At 46.0% G+C, this 22,264-nt stretch overlaps 1 protein-coding gene across 6 annotated transcripts in view; it reads right to left on the bottom strand.

Annotated features, from left to right (window-relative positions):
* Positions 1–22,264, bottom strand: part of LOC115576340 (microtubule-associated serine/threonine-protein kinase 1-like) — a 44,803-nt gene that overhangs the window by 11,433 nt on the left and 11,106 nt on the right. For 2 of the 6 annotated variants that reach the window (XM_030408895.1, XM_030408897.1), the window contains exons 3-13: positions 10,370–10,464; positions 9,720–9,798; positions 8,408–8,480; positions 7,076–7,236; positions 5,876–5,951; positions 4,880–5,089; positions 3,320–3,421; positions 1,158–1,290; positions 1,005–1,072; positions 492–568; positions 139–347 (exon numbers count right to left, since the gene is read on the bottom strand). In XM_030408895.1, the coding sequence (XP_030264755.1) occupies positions 139–347; positions 492–568; positions 1,005–1,072; positions 1,158–1,290; positions 3,320–3,421; positions 4,880–5,089; positions 5,876–5,951; positions 7,076–7,236; positions 8,408–8,480; positions 9,720–9,798; positions 10,370–10,464 (1,283 nt within the window). Of the gene's footprint in view, positions 1–138; positions 348–491; positions 569–1,004; positions 1,073–1,157; positions 1,291–3,319; positions 3,422–4,879; positions 5,090–5,875; positions 5,952–7,075; positions 7,237–8,407; positions 8,481–9,719; positions 9,799–10,369; positions 10,465–20,885; positions 21,077–22,264 lie in introns of those variants that run through there. The other 4 variants (XM_030408896.1, XM_030408898.1, XM_030408899.1 and 1 more) reach the window with 3 other exon arrangements.

Genomic DNA, 22,264 nt, shown 5'->3' with positions numbered 1-22,264 from the left:
AGCGTTTCTCTACATAGAATAACTGGAGGTGTATACGTGGGCACAGCTTCAACTCGACAAACACATTTTTCCCACTGGTCGGTACGCCTCCTCCAGCGCAACCCACACACACACACACACACACACACACATTCTTACCTTCTACATACTCCATGACCATGCAGAGGTGCCGGCGGGTTTCGAAGGAGCAGAACATGGAGACGACGAAGGGATTCTCCGCGAAGGTCAGGATGTCTCTTTCCACGAAGGCCTGCTGGATTTGGTTCCTCAGGATCAGGTTCTGCTTATTGATCTTCTTCATGGCGAATCGCTGGCGGGTGTCCAGATGCCGCACCAGGTACACAGCGCTGGCACACAGACACATAACCACCGTTACATTTCCCTTCATGACCTCCGTTTTGATCTGTGCCCAGGCCGGACTGACAGATGTAAGAATGAATCACTTCCATGTCAACACATCCTCAGTCAGTGGAGTGATCGGCTCTACTCACCCGTACGCTCCATTACTGATCAGCTTGATGGTCTGGAAGTCGGCTTCTCCTGGCGGCTTCATAGCTCTGATCTTACCCTGTCGATCAAAGGTCACCAGAGTTTGAAATCACCAAACCAACGTGGCTGCTGAAAACGACTCATTCTACACATTAATGGATCCCTAAGCCCTAGCCTGTAGTCTTATTACTATCGTGTCAAGAGAATCACGTTTTCTTTTGTCACTTTAATTCTGGCGATGCGCATACATTCACTTCTGTCCACGTAGCTTATTCTTGCCCAATGCCAGAGGCAAGGGCCCAGAGATTTAAAGAGGGGTATCCTGCTTTTTGTACTTCAGCATAAATGACCTAAATGAGATGGATAAAAGCATGTGTGCCAAGTCATTAGCAGATGAAGCATACATCTGCAGCGGGGAGCAGAAAGGACTTTGGCAGGGCAGACTTTAAAAACTAAGCACATTGGGGAAAGGACGGGCGAACGCGGGGAAGATTTGCCATGGTCTCAGATCTCACCTCTGTCGAGTCGTCTGTTTCGGGCGTCAGCGGCCCCTCGCTGTCGTAACTGTCGAGGTTGACCATCTCTGATGACACAAACGTGTTGGTTTCAATCAGCTGTCATTTACTTTCTAGCAATCTGTATGTCGCGCGACATTTCTCTTTCCTCACCTTCAATAGGGTCTCTGGTCAGCCCCAGCTGGCTGATGATGTAACGTGGAATGTCTGTTTTCATGAGGTGACCCTCCTTGGCGTGGTCCTCTGCCGCCTCCAGCAGATGGTAGAACTCCTCCGGGTTAAACTCCTGGAAACCAGAGCATGATGTCATCAGGTGGAAAGATTAGGGGCTGCTCTTTTAACATGAAATTAATGTCATTCGATTAGGCTCTGTGGGATGATTGAATCTTTGCTCGAGAAATTGCTTCCAAATAAGATTCCGGGCAATGCCAGCGCGGCTGCTTTTAGCGGGCGTTTCATGAATCACTGCCTCTGGAGCAGCTCCAGGGTTTGTTTCTGGAAGACGCCATCGCTGCAGTTTGTGCTGTTCAGCCTGAGGAGAGACTGAATTTTATTTATGCCGCGACCTATCACTGAAAGGTACCCTTACACAAGGTAAATGATCTGTTCGAGGGTAAGCCCAGCAACAGAACCTATAGTAAATACAGTAAGTTCCTTAGGAGAGCTCGAGCAGGGCACCAGGACAAGAGTCACTTGTCACTTATATTTGCGGCATAACTCTAAGCCTGTGACAGGACATTTAAGCACAAATATGATTTTATGCGCACAAATTAATTATGTTGATAAATTATCATAGCACAAGGAATAATTTAAAGGAGCTGTTTGAGTTTTGTACGTTCTCAAAATACCACTTTGCACCTCAAGTGGCAACACCAATTCCAACCTTTTCAGAGCAAAACCCTTCTCTTTTGTCTTCCTGGAAAATATTTCATGCTGGCTTGTAGTTACGGTAGACTGCAGAGAGGTATCAAAGGAGGCAAGGCACAAATTCAGCACCAGCTACCAAACAAACGCTGGTAAAATATGCAAAATGTGGCTGGTGGACTCAGTCACCACCAGCCAATCAAACAAGGATTGTCTACTGAGCAGCTGGTTACATTTGGACATTGACTATCCACTTGGTGCACCCTGAGAGGAGGAGTGTGCATTTGGATTTGTAGGTGAAAATTCTGTTTACACCTCAAAAGAGTGCAGCTGAGGAGAATATTCCTTTATTCTCGTCATATCAGGCTGTATTTGCTAAGCCACGCTCACTTTTGAGTGATCCCAACAAACCTGTATTTGCGAAACAACGCCGTGGCCAGATATTTAATTTCCCTTGAAAGTATGTCACAGTGCAGAATATATCCCTCTAACTTCCATTTCACCGTGACTTTAACTCTGCCTACACGCTCGCTCAAGCCGACAGAGTGTTCCATTGAGCCACGATTTCATCCAGCTGGAGTCGAAAATATCCGATTGTCCTTTTGGTTGTTTTGTTCATCCCATTGTTTTGTCTGCAGTTCACTGGCTGGTGATGGAACACAAAGTATTTTTGAGTGATGTTAACCGGAATGCTTGCAAAAGAAAATGTCTGTGCTCGAAAACTCTCAATTGTTTGCTCACATCAAGCCCACTCCCTCCACCAAACACTGAACCAGACTTGTTATATCGTAGAGGAGGGTGCAACTTCTGGCTGCTGGTCCAAACCCGGCTCTTAACGACGCCAAAAAGATTTAATGATGGAACGCTGCGACTTTATGCAAAAAAACGAGGGTGCAGCTCCATCGATGAATCCGTTCTCCATGTCACAGTCTTAGCTGTCACTCATAATCAAACGCCGCATCAGTGTGGCACGACTCATCGAGAGGGCCTCGAAAACTGTTACAGACACAAATACAAACCAGCTAGACGACACACACAAAAACACACAATCGGCATCCTCCAACTTTAAATGACACTGTGGTCACGCTCTGTCTGAGTCAGACTGGAAGGCGGCCCGGCAGCGGGGGGGGGGGGCTGCTGGCTGCCTGGTATTAGTTGTACTGAGGCAAATTTTAATCTAAATGCAAATGTCATCACCATCCAGACAGACTGGACCTCTACTTCAGTGTCAGCGTCTGTTGATTCCCTACCCCCGCTGTGTAACACATCAGAGTGCTTAAATGCTTATAATGGGCTAACAAATGAGTATCTGTGCTCATGTTTATTTACAGAAAATCAATTTGTCTTAAGTCGCAAGAGTCGCGAACCATGAAATGTTCTGCGCCGAACGGCGCGGGGGCTACATGACGGGTGAATACTGAAAAAAAGTGCGTGTGTGTGTGTTATCTCACCAGACACTCCAGAAGCCTGGCAGGTCGGGAGATGATGATGAGGAGCTTCTTGGCCAACTCTGTGACGAAGGCTACTTCAGAGCTCTCGGAACGCTCATAGGCCTGGGTGGAGACGAACAGGGACAGAGTCAGAGAAGATTCACAGCATTTATAATAAAATCCCTGTAACAACACTGGTATACAGACACAGCACTGCACACATTTAAAAGAGAGACAAAAGCCGGACGGTGTGACAGACGCAGATCAGCTGTTTTAAAAGGCTGTGAGAAAAGAGAATATCTGATCGTAAAAAAAAAAAAACACAGCAGATACGATCTACCCAAAGCAGGGCGACCCAGAGGAATCACAGTGATCTAATCAAGCTGCCAAAATGGGGTTGTGATGAAATTCCCCGATACCTGTTATCTCCTCCAGGAAAGTGTTGAGCACAATTAACCTCCATTCACGGCAATTCAATTATGTTTCTCACCGAAGGCGCCCCAGAGTTTGAACTAAATTATAATCAGCGTCAGATAGATGCATTTGTTTATGTGTCTGTCATTTCATGGAGGTTGCCTGACGAGTGCTCTCCAAAACAATTACACCAAACCACATCACAGCAGGAGCTTTTGGGCTCCACCAACACAAATATCTGACTGTTAGCTGCTACATGCTGTGCTAGCTAGTTGCTAACTTTGAACGTCTGCTGTTAATAGCTGTGCAGGTAGTGTATTGTGGGATTCTCAAGATAGGAAAAACTGCCGCTGCTGGAAATGCAATTCTTTTGAGCACTTGCTGTAGAATAAAACAATAAAGTCGCGGGTGTTTAACCACAATCAATGACCCGAAAGAAGCTAAAACGCTACGTTAAGTGCAGATATTGGTAATAATTCTCTGTAAGTTCATCAATACAAGTTACAATTAGTTTTACATTTCGCAGCTTTATCCCAATTCCAATTTGTTTTTGATATCTGCTGCCATGTACCAAAAGAGGCACCAATTGGTTTGTGGACTACTGTTTTTAAAGCCTCAAGTTTGGCATTACAACAGTCGCAAACTAAATTTTTTTTTATTGGGAGCCAGAATCTACCATATTAGGGCGAGAGGGTGGAGCTTGGGAAGATATCCTAATTGGAGCGACTAAGAATCCGAGGATACACCATGATGGCGATTTCTCAATCACAAGGTAGCGACGCCCTTAAGCCTAGCCTGCTTCATTGTCAATTTTACTCTAAACGGGACAATGATTTACAAAATGAACATCATGCTGTGTTGACTCAGACTCGAAACTAGTGATTGAGACCAAAAACTCATTGGGGAGCTGCTGATATAAATAAATCAAGTGAGAAGAAGAGCTTACATAAACTCTTCCTTTTTCTGCAACCAGTGGAGTCGCCCCCTGCTGGCCATTAAAAAGCAGGTTAAAGACACTTCCACGTTGGCTTTACTTTTAGTCCCCAAAGCTCTGTCTATTTTTTATACAGTCAATGTTGGTCACCCAGTTATTAGAACTATCTGAGGGCAGTCAGATGTCTTCACTGGGTTTTACTCAAGTTAAACTTGATATGTTTTCCAACTCACATCATTGAAAAGCTTCTCCAGGTTCTCCTGCAGCTCAAAGAAGTAGACAGAAGTGATGAGGCCTTCGCGGGCTTTGGCCAGGCAGTCTCTGGAAAGCTCAGCGATCTGGTGGTGGATAAAGCTGAGGACTCCATCAGCCAGCGGAAGAACGTTTTCAGGAGAGAAAGCCTGGATGAACTCAGCCAGCCTCCCCTCCATCTGCGCTGTGGCCTGGTGGAGAGACAAACGCAGCTAGCATTAGCGAACAGGAGTGTCGGAAATGGGGAGAACGGAGAGCGGAACAGAACTGTCAGAGATTAAGTTTAGAGAAAGATTGAATTTCTTTACAAGACCCAGAGGTATGTGACAGAAAGTTCAGAAAGCAATTTCTTTTGTGGCTCTGGCAGAGTGGTTCCGCTGCTACACTGAATTCAATACAAATGCCATTTCTTTCCATTTGACTCGTGTGAAAACATGCCCAAAGAGCTTTTACCTCAGATGAACTCCAAACCATAATGCCCAATTTCCTAAGATGTGATTTTATCACTGTAAAAAGCTTTCAGCCCGTTTCCTCTAGATACCAACCCGCCAAGAGTGAAAGGGAGGGGGGGAAAAAAAGGCAATGAGGAAATGTCTTTTATTTAACTGTTCATAGCTGTGGCAGTGTTCAGTGAATGAACTTCATATACTCTCTGACAGGGTGAAGTTATCTCGACTTGGCAGTGTCACATAATCTTGTTTGCTACGGTTTAGCATCCCCCATGGCTCCTTCTTTTTTAGCTGTGTTCGGATGTATGATATCAAACATTCGTACACACAAATCTCTGAACATGTTCAATCATAAATTATATCCCGTTTTATTTCTCTGATATTGGAGTTTTGACTTAATAGGATTAGCTAGTTATTGTAGCGTGACAGATTGAATTCTCTGTGGGCTGAAGGATTTGCTCACGGTTGCGTGTATTTTCATGGAATATGGTGTTTATTACGCAGCAGCATTGTGTACGTGTGTCTCACCTTTGGAAAGCGCTCTTTGTACACATGGTTCATCATGACTATCTCGTTATCATAGCAGGAGGAGGAACGTCCCGGGCTGGGCGAGGCAAAACAGAAGAACATGGAATACAGTCAAGAAGATTCAATCAATCCAGTTACAGTCTGCGTTCAGTCTGATGAAGAACATGTTCGAACTGTGCTTGAGGTTAGATTGGCACTTGATGGTAATGTGTAGAATTGAGTAGCATCTAGCAGTGAGGTTGCTGATTGCAACCAACTGAATTCCCCTCGCCTCACCCTCCCCTCGAGTGAAAAAAAGCGAAGAATGCAAATAAGGCGAAAAGTGCAGGTGGGAGGAGGACCCGCTAACCCCTGTAGGTGTAAAAGACTCATTCTGAGGTAACAAAAATGCAACGATTCTATCCAATACAAAGAGAGAGTTAGTACTTTATGTATATTTTCATTAAAGTGAGACACTGTGAGGTAAAAAATAACACATTTCACCTCCTTAAAAAGGGAAATTTGAAGTCAACTGCTGGCTCAGTTCAATACACGAAGGGATTTTCAGCTACATCCTCGATAGCTTGGTATTGCCAGTAGCTTATGGTGTTTGGCTAACATTGTAAGCTAAAGCTAAATGTTGCTTTAAAGCTTTACTGACAGAGCAGCACACAGCACCGGCGCAGAAGCAGAGCAACAGCAAGACCTATTTATTAGCTAGTGTGGGACAGGCACAGCTGCACTCGTGGGTAGGAATACAGATGTTGAGGTGATGTAGTCCCAAAAGAAAGGGCTGTCTGACAGCAGAAATGTTCAAAATATAGCTCTAAATATGCCTATATGCCTTATATATCATTAGAAATGAAAGTACAACTAATTTTCTGAACATATAAAGGCTAATACATGAAATGCATTGTTATTTTGAGTAAACTTGTGTTTTTCTCTGAGTTTGAACATTGTTGGAATCATTTGGGATAACACATTGACATTTGCATGCAGAAATGTAACACATTCATATCTTTAAGACCCTATCCAAACTAAACATCGTTCAGACATTTTGGCTTTGACAGAACAATGCAAAAAGGTTCTATAAAAGCAATAACAAGATCAACCAGGAGTTGCCCCTGTAAATCTGCTTTGAAAGCGGGCTTTTAAAAAGAGGATAGTGCTCTTGGGCAGCTGAAGCTGCTGGTTAATCTCATGGGTGCTGCTGTTGCTGACCTGAGACTGCGGGAGCGTGGGCGCATGTGGGGAGAGCAGCGGCCCCCGTCATCATCCGTGATGCTCTCGGTGCTGCCAAAGTGCTTGGATAAGAAGTGGAGCTCATCCATGGTGGGCTGGAAGGGCAGCTGGTGCAGTCGCTCCTGCGACGAGCTGGACGACTGGAGTGAGAGAAGAGGAAGAGGAAGAGGAAGAGGAGGGGAGGCAAGAGCAAAGAGTGGGTGAGGAAGAGGAAGCGGATGAGGGTGGGGTGAGGATTAGGAGGATGAGGGAAGCGGAGAGAGGTTGGCAGATGAGGAAGAGAAACAAGAATATTAGAGTGGGTGGAGTGGGACGGATCAGACAGAATTTAAAAAATCACGACAACAAAACTCATCCGAGGTGCAGCAACATCACCCATGTTTACGTGTTGAGGGATCATAAGTTAAGCAACTAATGGGTCAATTAATACAGTATTTGCAGACTGAAGCGAATGACACACTGAGAATTTAAATGTTGACGTAGTTGTCTGATGCCTGGAGACAGACCCACGAGCCTCGCCTCGTCCCCCTCACTTGCCTTCGTCTAAGCAGTGAGACTCCTCCACTCAGTTTGCTAACCGAAACGTCGATCACTGATCAATCACCGGTGTCAGACTAATTGAAAACAGTCAGGGCGGATGGAACGAGCTTGGAGACTCAATCTATTTCCAATTCAAGCTCCTCATTGATGTGGTGTTTTCACTGTGACTGCGGGACATCTTTTCACTGGGAGCAGTGGAGTGAGGAACAAACAGAGAGGGGAGCTGGAGGAAGCACTGGGCTCCACCGCTCTGTCTGATTCATAAAGTCAGCGCATTGATTCCAGGGAAACATCGTTTTGTTGCTAATGATAGTCGATGGCTAAATTTAGCCCGAGATAAATGACCGTGGGACAGAATGTGCTCCGTCTCATGCCAGCTCCTCCGCTCTATGCCACATTTCTCTTATCCCTCTCATCTCGCCGGCCTGGTGCTCATTACTTTGCCCTCCTGTTCTCCATCCACAGCCGGATGCAGAGAGGGAACCAGGCCTCTGACGTTGCTGTTACGCAACGAGACACACCGAAAGACTGTTTAAACGCTTTATCTATTACTTTTAGCTATTTCAACCATATACCTTTAGCCAACAATGTCAACTGTTTATCTTTCACTGTTTGCCATCAATCTCAACAATTATCCAATGCTTTTAGCCACCAACCAAACTGTTGATGTCAGTTGTTGGTTAAACGATGTGCCTCCTTGCAACTGCAAGGTACAAGTGCCCCTTGTTGAGAACTGTTGGTGTATGTGAATGGAAGGGAGTGATTATTTACCGTTGAACTGGGAGTGTTAGTTCCATATCCAGACGAGGGCAAAGACGCTAAAGACCATCGTCGTCCGTCCGCTCTGCAGAGAAAACAAATGTCACTAAAAAGCCCACTGTTATCCATACACGTTGTCCAAAAAATCCAGATCATATTATCTTGAACACTATAGCCTGAAGAAAGGCTGTCGTACTGAAATACCAGCAGTTCATTGACTGTGAGACAAAACCCTGACCTATTTTCAAACGCTACGTGTTTCAGTTTCACTTTTACTAAAATGATGTCATTCAGCAGCAGACCAGTGACTTGTCCAAGGGGCCTTCCTCGGAGAAGAAAGCACAGAGGAGCCATTCATTGTGCTCCTGTATGCTTCGATCGCACAGTGACAGGCAGGCAGACATATTTGATAAATGAGGACAGAGGATTTACAGGAACACCGGGCTCCTAGAGCCCCCACCCCCAACGCTGTGTCTGACTGAGGAGAAACAGAGCTAAATAAGAGTCCAATTGGCCTTTTTTCAAATACATCTCTGCCTATAGACGCACTTAGTGGAGTCTCGCCCTTCTTACTGTGTACATACTCTAGCCGGATCATTATTTTAGACCCACATTTTATTGCAGTCGCTTTGGCCTGGCTCACAGTCAATGTTCCAGTTCAACCCGAAGGTGCAGGGAAAGAAAAACAGTAGTCTATACTATGCTACACAACTGCTGACTACAAGTTCTGTATGGATTATTTTGAGTAATTGATGATGATTTGTGGTTTTGCAACTGAGTTATGAGCACCACAAGCTGAGTGCCTTCTAGTTCAATGCAGACAAGTGAACCGCCCCTTTAAACTCCAAAATTAAAACAAAAACAAAAACAGAACACAAGGTTATGCGCATATTCTGCAATATATTATGCATTCTAAAAAACTTCTACTGTATCCGCAGACGCACACATTCATGGCCACCCGTCCACGCACCCAGTTTAATTAGAGCGGCGTGAATAAACACCCGTGAAAGTAATGGCTTGGCCCTGTCATACATGAGTCAGCTTGTTACACTGCGAGGACCTGTGTGTGCAGCGGGAGGCCCCCCCCCGCTCCCCGGGATGTGCGAGACCTATCACAACAACAGATCCACACCTCGTCTTCTCTCTGATGCTCACTTGCTCCCCTTCCCCTCCTCATCCCTTTGTCTCACGCTGACTTCACTTCTGTCTTTCTCCCCTTGTTCCGTCTCGCTTTACCGTCCCTCTCACATAACTGGCACGGAAACAAGTGTTTGCAAACACGCGTGATCACACTCGGTAAAATGCGTCGATGTAAATCAGAGACCTTCTGGAGGAGGCGAACGAGAAGTGTGCCGGGTTGCTGGGGGAGAAGTTTCGCGGGCTGTCCAGGGGGCTGCTGCCTGCTGGGACAACAAGACGAGCACATGGGGGGGGGGATGACATGAGACACAAAGGTGGGAAAAGATGCGACACAGGTGAGCAGACCCTTTTAATCTGTGACTAAATGAATGCAGGAAAAACAAAGCACACTTTCAAACCTTCTTACCAGCCTTTTTCTCAGTGAATGCTAATTATTTGGATCGCAGCAATAATGTGACATTCATGATAATTGCGTAGGCTTTTGAAGAGATTTGCATTTTTTTTTTTCCAAACTACGAAGGCTGTTCATCAATTGTCAGACTGATAAATGCTTTGTACCCTAAGCCTTTTATACATCCAGCCTTGTCTCTTGGATAGTTATCCGGGTGTTTTGATTAATGGACTGTGAGATTTGATTGGGGGCTTTTTCATGGATGAATTAATCAAGCCAGCTACTTTGGGGGCAGCCAATCTGTGTAAAATGTACACAATCCCTTTGTCTGTCTGACCCAAATATTTTTGCAGTTGACGTAAGCACTCAAATTAGCCTGTCTGCCATCAACAAACGAGCAAGGCAAGGTCACAGCTGAGATGTGACGCGTCGCCAAACCATACCGAGGTGTCCGGGGAGGGGAAGAGGGGAGTGTGGGCGAGGCAGCGTGGGAGACGTGGTGGTCAGGATCAGGCTCTTCCTGTTGCTCGTACGACAACTGTAAGACAGAGAGAGAGAGAGAGAGAGAGAGAGAGGGAGGGACACATGTAAACATGAGAGGATATACTGCGTCGTAAGTTACCGCAGCAGAGTTGCGCTCGTGCCCTGCGTCTCTGGGCCTGTTGCTGCACATGTAGGTGGGTAGGCGCAGGAGAAGCAGGCACGCGTAAAAAAACACATGGATCACTGCCGGAGCACAACAGCGATAAGGAGGATTCAATTTCCTCAGTCATCCATCCCTGTCTGCCTCCTCTCAGCCAAGATAAGAAATGATGGGGGGGGAGGAAGTGTGGAACAAGATGAGAGAGTGGCAAAGTTAGAGAGAAACAGTAGCAGCAAGAGAAGGAGAAGAAAAAAAAAAGAAGAAGAAAGGATGGAGATTGTAAGATTGGGTCACAGAAAAGAAATATCGCATCCGCTTCTCTTCGCTTTTAAGCTTTTTGGGTGCTTAATAGCAGTCGTCACCGCAATGAGTCAACTCAGATCCGCCTGTCGACTCCATACACACTCAGACTGCACATGGTATTATTGACTCTCACCCACGCACAATTAGGTAGTAAACAGAGCAGGCTTTTTATAGACGCCCCTTTTTTGTTGTCGGAACACTCACACTGGAAGGGCACAATTTTAATTCAAAGGCTTTTTTTAAACACGTGCAGCACCCTTTGCTTTGGATTCCAGGGCAGTCATGAGGGGCAGAAATACATGTGAATACTAACAACTGGGAAGAAAGACAACTAACAAATGGCAAACGAAATCTCATCTCCACTGTCTGATGAAGAGGATGGTTTGTCGTCGTCCCCCCCCCCTCCAATTTCAGGCCCCTAGCACATTGGTTCACATGTAAGTATGACGCACCATCTCGCCACACACACACACACACACACACACCGTACACTTTCATTGACACTTGCACTGTCGAGACGTGAGCTGAATGAGACGGGATCAACCCTGCCGGCTGAAGATACACATTGACAGACTGCGAGATGGATGGAGGGGGAGACGCTTCACGTTATATAGAAATGCTAACAACATTAGCAGCGTGTTCCACTTCACATCTGGATGGAAATCATTTATCGAATAGTTGATTTCAGGACGGATCTCATAAGGAACGCCCAGACAGAAAAGAATCTTAATTACCAAAATTACTAAATAAAACCTATTTCGGAAAAAGAAAATCAAGGTCATGCTCGCTAGAGGACTTTCAACACGACACGCTGCAGCTTCACTTGTACAGACCTCTCTCCCTCACACCCACTCTGTTCCCATAGATGTAGACCGACTCAGGCGGTCTGTGGCGACGTGTTAACACCTGCCATCGTTACTTGCTGACAAACTGTCAGCCAGAGGATCTAAGAAATCTTTAATTCCAGCATTGTAGGGGAGTAGCACAGAGCTACTATCTGTGCCTGCACTTAACTTGATTTTATCTGTTAATGGAGTTACATATGTACGCACCATATACAGGGGCACCCCCAGACTTTTTATCACGAGGCAGCCCCTTAATCATTTTGGGGTGGCTTAGAAATGGCGGGGCCCGGCAAAATAATAAAAAAAAAAATGTGTTACCCACGTGTATTAATTCATCGACCTACCCCGCCCTAGAGGTTGTGCATAAAATGAGACGAGGTCTAGATCAATGAAAGGATAAAAATGATAGAAACACAAAAAAATATATAAATCTTTCCACATAAAGGCACAAAAGGGCTCCTATGACCAATCGGTTTCCCCTCTGCTGTCAAGTGCTGCAAGGCGCCAGACCTCGAAGTACAATCAGACCACGAATCACCCCTGTGACACATCAGTCAGGCTTCATCCTGCACTGAGAAAACAAATCTGGTGCAAGCCGATAAAAGTTTAAGGTCTGAACCTCGCACAATATCTGAATCGTGAGTGTGATACCATCTGCGTCACAGTGGTTTCAGCCTCTAGTCTATTTGTTGACATTTCGGCAAATCTGCACCATGAAAAGCTGCCACAAACATTTCCTGTTCACACTGTACTGACCACATCGCTGTTAATACGGAAACCTTTTTCTGTTTTTTTTGTATTTGTAGACACTGACAGACTTTCCATCACTGTTAAGAGTGTGTTAGCTGTGTGTGTGTGTGTGTGTGTGTGTGTGTGTGTGTGTGTGTGTGTGTGTGTGTGTGTGTGTGTGTTGTATCTGCACATAAGCAAATTGTGTATTTTTATTTGTTTAGAGCCCTACTGCATTGTCTTCTAGCTGACGAGAGAAAGGAAAAACAGCTCCCGTTCCACCATGGGACATCTGACAGTTGACTGGCTGTAGGAGCACTAACAACAACCAAACACACCCTGCTTTGTCTGCCGGTCTCCCGCTGATCTGCTGTCTTAGCGAGCTTGCATGTCTGCGTGTCTGAGGGCGGGGCTCAGCTACATACACACAAGGCAGAGCAGAGAGCCACTGATGAAGCTCGTGAAAACGCGATCGAATAAAGACATTCAATTTTGTTTCACCACCGAAAATATTGTGATGAGGTCACACACACAGCACCATCTCATTTATCAGTTTTCATTATCTTAGTTCCAGACAGGATATCCTGATTGATCAGATCTTTACTTTGCCTTATGGATATTGATCGCAAATGCCAATAGGCCCAATTTAACTTGCAGGTCCGATAGCTGCTATTGTGCCATTTCAGACATTTCTAAACTGGATCAATGAGATCCTGACATGGTTGTATAACCTTCAATCTTTTTCTCTGATGCTGCAATATTCTCAATTTCTTCCGGTGATGCCACTCAACTCATCAAGGGCATGTGTGTGTGTATGTGTGTGTGTGTGTGTGTGTGTGTGTGTGTGTGTAGTAGGTCTTAGTGTGAACGTTTCAACGTAGCTTCACTGGTTTTCATTACATCTGTAATTGTGTCTTCGGAGTAAAGAGAAAGACAGAGCAAGAAACCAAACAGCAGCAGGATTACTCTTGGTTAATGGATTCTCAGTGCTGCAGGAAATCAATGGAAGCTGTGTATAAACACACCGAAAAACACACAACGCGCGGCCTTGACTTTCCATCTACAGCTTGGGGAAAAAAAAAAAAACACCTTCAGTATTCTGTAGCTTTTCTACAGTGTATGTACTTCGGCGGGCATATGCAGCCGCTGATGGAAAAGTCAAAAATTCCGAGCGATGCCCGGGGGCCTGCTTCCTGCTCGATGGTCATTCAAGATCAAGAGAGGGGCGGAGGGGGAGGGAGAGATGCACTCCACTGCACTCAGAAAAATCTGGATTCTACCGGCTGTTGCCAAGGGCTGGAGAGAGGGATGGAGGTGTGGAGGATGAGAGCGGAGATGATGTGCAGCGAGATAGGGAGAGGTGTTAGCCGGCAAAATCATGACATGAAAGCGAGATGAGCGGAAAAGAAAATGTTTGGGGAAATGAGGGAGGGGATGGGGGGCCCACTTCAAACTCGGTAGAACGAAACTCGAAACAAAAGAAAGATGAAAACAGGAATTAGAGATGTGGGTTGAACCGCGCTATTGGTGGTGCTCATCACCCGCACAGGCGCAAGGTAAACATGACCCAGTTTTTTTTTTTTTCTTACCATCTCACACACACACACACGTAAGTATATTCACGCTGCACAAACACGACAGATCGCATGAACAGCGCACACGAGGGAATACTGTTCATCGTAAGCTCGAGCGGATGATTCAGAGGGCGAGAAGCACGGCTCCCAACAAAGCCAGACAAACAGGAGCCTTCATCCTCTGCATGTTCATACTCCTCCCTCTACTCAACAGCAGGGGCACCATTAATATTGATCAAAACCAAACCGCCCATTCATATGAAACCGCACAAAAGTATGCGATGCACTGAGTCAAATGAAGGCAGAGCTGCGAAATAGAGGAGGAGAGAATGGATTGAACACGGAGGCAGATAAGAGAGAGAAGGAGAGAGCACTTCAAAGAGAAGAGAGAGAGGGGGAGAGAGAGATTCGGAGGGTGAGAGAGGGAGGAAAGACGTGCTGATGAGGGGTCGGGCCAGGCTGGTGTGTTTACCTCCGCAACACGAGGAGAGAGCGGTGAATGAACGATAAGTGGCCAGAGAGAAATAAAAGGAGCGAATACATGATGTGTTGGTGGAAACGATGAAAAGGATGATTTAGGGTCAGGGGAGACGGAGGAGAAAGGGACGTGAAGAAAAACAAAAAAATATATCACGTTTTCTTTTCATTTCATGTTCTCGGTTAAACACATTCACTAATGAAGAGCGCACCAGGCCTTCTTTGCTTCGCCGTGCAACATATAAAGTTTTCATGAAGGCACGAAAAAGACTTGAGGACTTTATTAACGCAGCAAAAAAATAAAACAACAAAAAATAAAACAGGAAAATGTAGTTGGCGTCTACATCCCTGGAGGGAACAGGAGAGGAGGGAGCTGTGGTCACATGACGGCTTGTTGCTATGCAGCGCGCAGCAAGGAGGCTTCTGATAACGCCGACCAGGGACCACAGCGAAGGAGAAGCAGGGCTCAATTGAGATGTCATTCAAGTTCATTGTTTGACGGTGGAGGCAGAGAGAGAGAGATGGTGGGGGGGGGTGGGGGGGAGGAATGATTTCGGAACGGCGACACAAAGCGAAATGTCGGACAAATCATCAGGCAGCAGGTAAAGGAAGTTGGTGGGAGAGTAAAATAACTTATTAGGCCCACAGGCAGAGTGACATTCAATAACAGAAATGTCACAGGTTTCATCGCAGCAAAGAATAACCAGTCGCCCCCTAAAATGACTGACATGAATTATGCAAACAATGGAAAAAAAGCGAAAAAAAAAACAAAACAGAATGAGACAGGAGAACAGATCGATGGGTGAATCTCTACGAGTGGAAGCAGCAGCAGCAGTAGAGAGAGAGAGCGAGAGAGAGAATCACTCAAAGGGAAGTGAACCATGAACGCACCGCAAAAAACAATAACCATCGAATAAAAAACACAATAGGCAAAATCAAATGGTGCACAAACAAACAAGTGAACCAAATGACAGCTTCTCTGGAAAGAATATAGTGTGTGTGTGTGTAAGGGCACTGACTGGGGGAAAAAAACAACAAGTCTTTCTTCTGTAGATTTAAAATGTGCATCGTACACACGGTCAGAGCAAAATGTAGGTGCAGATATTACAACATCAGGCAGATGTGCTCGTGATACAAACTGACATATGAGTAGTAATCGAGTAAAAGTCAAAGTGTTTATGTTTATCTGTGTACTCATGTATTGTCAGACCTCTCATATGGTAAGCACAGCGTATATTGAAGTGTACATTATGTAGCTAAGTGAGTCAATATTGTCTTTAAGAGTCGGTTGAAGATCGACCTTTAAATAGGCACTTTGCGACTGCCTACGTGATATCACGCTGCAAGGCCGAAGCTAAAACTACACGTCTCTCGGAAGGAGTTATCCTCAGTATGGAGGTGATCCAACATGGCGTAGTTAAATCGAAGTGGAGGTCAGGTCATTCCTACTACTAATAATAAGAATGAAAAATTTCAAATCCAGCGCTAACACGACAGCGCGGCTAATGCTAGCTTAAACTTTGAAAACATCCAGAAAGTGGGGGAAATACTAGGATGGAGTTGACCCCACAAAAAAATGCGGTCTGTAATGATGTGGTTTCTTAGCTACGGAGGTAATGCTGAGTAACTATTTCAGGTAGTTAGTCCAGTTTTTAGGAAGTAAGCTAGTTAACGAGTCATGCAGCGTACATTGGAGTAGATAAACACTGGTATCAAAAGGTATCAATTTCCAAATATCACGTTTGACGTTTGAAGGGCTGCCACGCCAAGTTACTGTTGTTACGCTGATTGTGTTCAGGACGGAGGGGGGAAGCAAACAGTCTGTTTACGGTGATATGAAACAGAGAAACATCTCACATTTCAGAAGCTTGAGCCGGGAAATGCTTTGCACTTTTTCTGTATAAATGTATTTTTTTCAACGATAATCCCTAACTACATGCTTAGTGTAAATAACCCGATGTATTGATCCCTATTGCTCTCTTTAAGTAGGTAAACAGTATGGTCCAGCCGGGTCACACGAGCGGCGATAAAAGGCAAGGACAGATGCTAAAGTGGTCGCGGCGAGGACCCGAGGCACAACACTGTCCTCACTCAGCTCCATCGCATCTGCACTCGACCGCAGCGAGCGTCCCGTTAAATGTCAAAAATCATCGCCGGGCCCTAATGCACAATGGCCAGGAGACAAATCACACGCCACGATCCTTTTGTCCACCTCTTTCACTCCCAGGTTCCTCGGCACCTTGGGGTCCCTGACAGCACTTCAAAGCCACTCAGCCGGGATCAAACACACCATTTTCTTGCTTTTCCCCCCTCCTTTAATAGGCTCAAATCCTCTGTCTCAGTCTGGGGTACTGCACGGCAGCTGACAGTAGCAATATCTATCAAGCACGGGTAAATTTGGAGCCATTGAGGAGCCTGTGTCCTCGAAAGTGTTTTCCTGTAAGAGAAGCCCAGAGAGGGGAGACGCTGCAGGAGAAGGAGGATCAAAGGCAATAAGAGCCCCATTACTCTGAGAGGAGAGAGGAACGACAGAGTCCCTCACTAACATCAGGAGCTAATGGGAGACGCAGCACCTGAACTTGTGTGTATTGAGCCCTGCGCTCCTCTTGGGGGAAAGCTGCAGCACTTAAACTCGACGGTCTGTCTCAGGTGTCCTGGCCTTCCACCGACCTCCATTGGTTGGCGCATAATTGGCTAAGTGAAGTGGAATGGTTAACTTAGTTATGGAGGAGCGTTTGTGAGCAGATGACGCGGATGCGACCGCGCGCGTGTGTGTGTATTGGTGTGTTGGTGTGTTGTTTACGCGTGTCAGGGCTGTGCGACAAAACTGCACCTGAGCCAAAGCACCTGAGGGAACACACACACACACACACACACACACACACACACACACACTTTATATTTCTTCTCCACCATTATTGCTTCCACAGTCTATTCATGTAATTCCCTAATGCCCGTTAGCATCGTTAGCATAGCAATTGATTGGTTCCCTCACCCCTGCTCACCTCAGTCATGGTCAGGACATTGCTAAAGTTACAGAACAGGGGCTAGCGTTAGTCTAAATTCTGGTAGCATGCTGTTACCCCACACGGGCTAATGTAGTCAGTGAAGACTACGCCTGCTACTGCAGGTAGTAAGTTTGTTAACCTGACTTGCTAACATGTGCAATTTCTTGCACCTTTCGTCTGAGGTTTTATGGTTTTAAACACAAAAACTCTCTCTCACGTTCATGCTTAAAAGCTTCATCATGTGGAGAACTACAAAGCTTGACAAAGCAGCCTTGCATAGTAATGGTTGCAGATCTATGTTCGGACAAAGGGGCAGAGTTAAGCCCGAAAAATGCTGCATAGGATGGTATGCCCATTTGTCCGACAGCTTATTACCCCAAAAAGAAAAGCCCACCGCTTTGAAAGCCTGTTGTTCCGAGAATACCCACTCTATCAGGATGCATCATGTTGTTAGTAGACCAGCCGATCATTGGTTAGGGTTAAGGCCTGTTGCCTACTGAGGGATAGACCACTACTGATTCAGCACCATGGACAGGGCGGGCCGTCCCTGAACTAACCACTGTAGGGAGAGCGTGTGCTTTCAGAGCGATGGGCTGGTCGGACAAATGGCCGTTCTGTCCACTGGGACAGCCTTCTGACTTTTGGTATCTCTGAATAATGAGCTGTTGGCAAAATGGCAAGGCGAATGGCAAATGCTCGTGAACGAAACCTGATTAAAGGACTGTCTCGCGCAGACGCCGCAGAAGGACGCAGAGAGACGAAATGAAAGACGAAAGAGACAGAAAAGAAAGATGGGTAGGGAAAAGTGAGAGAGGGAGGCAGTCGAAGCTGGTGTGCGTGTCTTGCCTGCTCACGTAACCTCAGAGAGCTGGTCTCTAATGGAGGAGCAGACACAGATATCACCCCAGGGCCCTGCACTCTCCCTCTCACTCTCTCCTCCCTTCACCTCTTGCACAACCTTCACTTTCTTTATCCAACTCTTGCGCTTTCATAATCACTCGTTCCCCTTGTTCTTCTCTTTCCTGGATCTGACTTCAGCTCACTTCTTTAAACGCCTAACCGTACATTGCAGGGTTTCAGGGTTTCCAGAACCATTCCTCTTGGTGTTTGAGCTCGACTCGGACTTTTGTGTTGTTTTCCATCTGTCGGCCTGTGTGTCTGGGCTCAGGTGTGCCGTAGCGAGAGTCTCTGCTGTAACAGAAGCCGGTTTTAATCCCCCTTCAGCAGGGGAGGGTGAAGTCACCGTGCGAGACTCAGCATGACATCCACTTCTCCCGCCGCCGTAGAGGAAACCCCCCCGGTGTTTGAATGTCAGCTCGAATTTTCGGGCCGTTGACAACAGGGTGATTAAGAGCAACAATTACGGGCACAAAGGAAAGCAGCGCTCATGTTATTTATTTAAGGAGAATGACTGTACGTTGTTGGGTTGTTATTGTATTTTTTTATCCCCGCAGGAAAGTAGTCTTTGTACTTTCAATGAGCTACGGTTGCAGTCGCATAACAAAACTTCCAGCCGGGTAATAAATAACCTGCCCAGAGAGTCGATCTTCGGAAAAAAAAGCACATCTCTCACCATCAGTGATTCAGACTCTGGGAAAAAATCCATCTAAAACTTTCTGCTCCGTCTGACTCATCTCGGGTCCATGTCATCATCGACTGATCCCTCCACAGTCGGTGAATCAGTCTACCTGTAATTCTGCTGGAAATGTCACCATGATGAGTAACCGACTATCAGTAACGTCATGTCACGTTCGCATCATCAGGATCGGTGAGACCATCGCCACCAAAGATATAGCGGTAAATACACTATGAGTCTCAATCTCAAGGCTCTTCACATCCAAACATCTCTCTTGGACATATTTTAATTTTTATCATTGGGGTGAAAAAATCGAATGTATTATTGTTATTAGCTGGATAGTGTGCCACAACATGAAGGTTGTCATCATGATAAATATCACAGTATGTGAAATGAAAGTGGAATCTTCTTCAAAACTTCCAAAGAAAGAGTCTACAGCCGTGCTAGCAGCTCCGTCAGGCTCGCTCACAATACAGTGCAAACACTGCGATGTTTATCAGGTTCAGTGTTGACAGTGTTCACCATGCTAATTTGCCAATGTTTGCCAGTTAGGCTGATGGGTGTGTCATCATTTCTCATTCATCTTGAGGCCAACACGAGTGTCTGAACTACAGACATTAATGATTCATCAGTTAATTACTGTCAGGACTTTAACTGATTGAAAATGTATTGACAAACCATCGGACATGAGGACCAACACATTAGAAAGTATTTTGTCACATTTAACAAATACTTGCTTATCAAATATTTCAAGAAATATAAACAACACACTGTGAGACTGAATCATAAAAGGGACAGAACGCAAGACACAAGCTATGACGTCATCAAAGCTGCAGTACACAAGAAATCCGAAAAGTCCAAAATGCAACAATCCAAAGAAAAAGGCGGGCTAGAAAGGCTAGCAGCAAACCGGTGCAACACAAAAGGAATCAGGCAGCAAAAGCAGGAGACGCGCGACGGAAAGATGTGACAGGGACAAGAGTGAGGGGGAAACACTGGCTTCAATACACAGGGGTGGATTAACTAATGAGACACAGGTGTGCACAGAAAAAGGGCGAGAAAAAAAACAAAAGGGAGGAAGCGGAAAAATGAAACTTGACCCACGAGGGTAGAAATGAAGAAATAAAACGGGAAAGAAACCCTAACCCTAACACTGGCATGAGAAAATGTATTGAATTAACATACAATTGCATAAACTATGCAACTAACCAAACATCATGGCGAGCCATCCTTGTCGAGACACGTCACTCAGAATTGCGAACGTCAACTTCGTGACGTCACTTAAGGGAGAACCATTCAAGTCAGTGGGATTCATCCTCTGGGGATCATGAATGTCCAAATACCAAAAAAAAAAAAAAACTAAATATCATGGCAATCCATGAAGAAACTGTTTGTGAGATATTTGAGACACAACCAAAGCGGTCGGCTGGCTAAAAGTTTGGCTTAAATAGCCTTCTATACAAGTTCAATGCCTCTTTACAAGCTGTCAGACCCTGAGCGTCGCAGTAACAGCATTCTGGAATCTACGAAGAAAAATCACCACGACTCAGCAGAACAGAACAGACAGCTGAAGGCAGACGCGGTGACCTTACACACTAGCCGCACTGTCAATACGTGCCCTATTTGTAACGTATACTGCAGACGAAGTATACCGACACAGAGAGAGGACTGACTGAACATCAGAGACACTGAACAAAAAGAGAGAGAGAGAGAGGGAGAGACAGAGAGGAGAAGAGAGAGCCTGTGCCGCCACACCTCACATCACAGAAGCCAAATCACCACGGCGCCGCCTCTCTTGTTGTACCTTTTAGTGCGTCGGAACATGTTGCCGGCTGGGTATCTAGGCGTAGCTCTGAGCAGCAGGAGCAGCAGCGGTGAGCCAGAAGCCGACAGAAAGCAGCAGAGTCTCTGAGACAGTGTCACCGCAATGCAACACGAACTGTAAGCTCCCACCACCTTTGGATGTGCACTGGTGTCTGGGCTGGTGTGGCCGAGACCCAAAGGAGAGGGAGTCAGAGAGGGAGGGAGGGAGGAAGGGAGGGAGGGAGGGGGGTAGAGAGGGTGGGAGGGCCTGTCTTTTTGAGAGGAACAACAAAAAGCAGCAGGGGATTGTGGGTCATTTTCTCAAGGCTAAGGTTGGTACAGAGTGTAGTTTTGTGTCTGGTTTGTGTTTTTCTCTCGATGTCTGTGCATTGCAGAAACCTGATGGGTAGTTAAAAGCTTTTTACTGCAGGCCATGGACACCGTGAATGAGTGAGGCGGAGAGTAAAGGGAGGTTAATTTACCTCAGCACAGAGAAGAAGAAATGAATGAGGGACAAAGTCACAGGGACTGTTACATAACTGAGAACCAGATGTTGAATGGGTTCAAAGAATCTTTGAAAAGCATAACTGATGACGATGCACGCCACACACACACACAAACACACTCTGAACGGCTGTGTTTACCCATGAATGGATGCAGCAGGCGAACTGGATGCGAAGCCAACTCCACCGAGCTCATCTATAATGGATGCTGGTGCTGATAGCACCCTACAGAGAGAGGAGGGCCGCGATGAGAAGGAGACGGACTGAATCCAAATGGACGCTGTCTTAACAGAGAGGGGCACGATGGCAAAGTAATGGAGGAAAGTGAGGGACAACAGTGAGACGCATCGGGGAACACGGGATGGGTAATGCCGCGGCTTCATTTCATGTCTGATTACCCGTGATGACTCGGGACGAGTGAGGGGGCAGCGGGCAGAAGATGGATGGGGCGAGGAAATGGGGACGAGAGAGGAGGGGGGAGACGGAGGTAGTGGGGTGTGACCACGCACACAAACTTAAACCCCCACACACACTCCAGATTTGCTCTTATTCAGTGGAGCAAAGAGATTATAGTGAAGCACCTCGAGAACTCTCAAGACGCTATTGCTCTTCTGTAATACCTTCATAATAATCCAGTCATCATGCAGTGATGGAGGAAGTATTCTGTTGTTTTACTCCAAGGAAATGGGACACGTGTTGCAGACGACGCTCCTAACCCTTAAAGATCCACTCTGCAGGATTTTGTGGCATCAAGCAATAAGATAGCAGAAGGCAACCAACTGAATACCCCTCGTTTCTCTAAAGTGACCCTCTGCAAAGCAAGTTTGTCCATTCAGGGCTACTGTAGAAACATGACAGGTTCCATGGCAGAGGACCC

The sequence above is a fragment of the Sparus aurata genome, chromosome 23 (assembly GCF_900880675.1).
Source record: "Sparus aurata chromosome 23, fSpaAur1.1, whole genome shotgun sequence".
Classification (NCBI taxonomy): Eukaryota; Metazoa; Chordata; class Actinopteri; order Spariformes; family Sparidae; genus Sparus; species Sparus aurata.
This window is presented reverse-complemented; position numbering and strand designations above follow the sequence as displayed.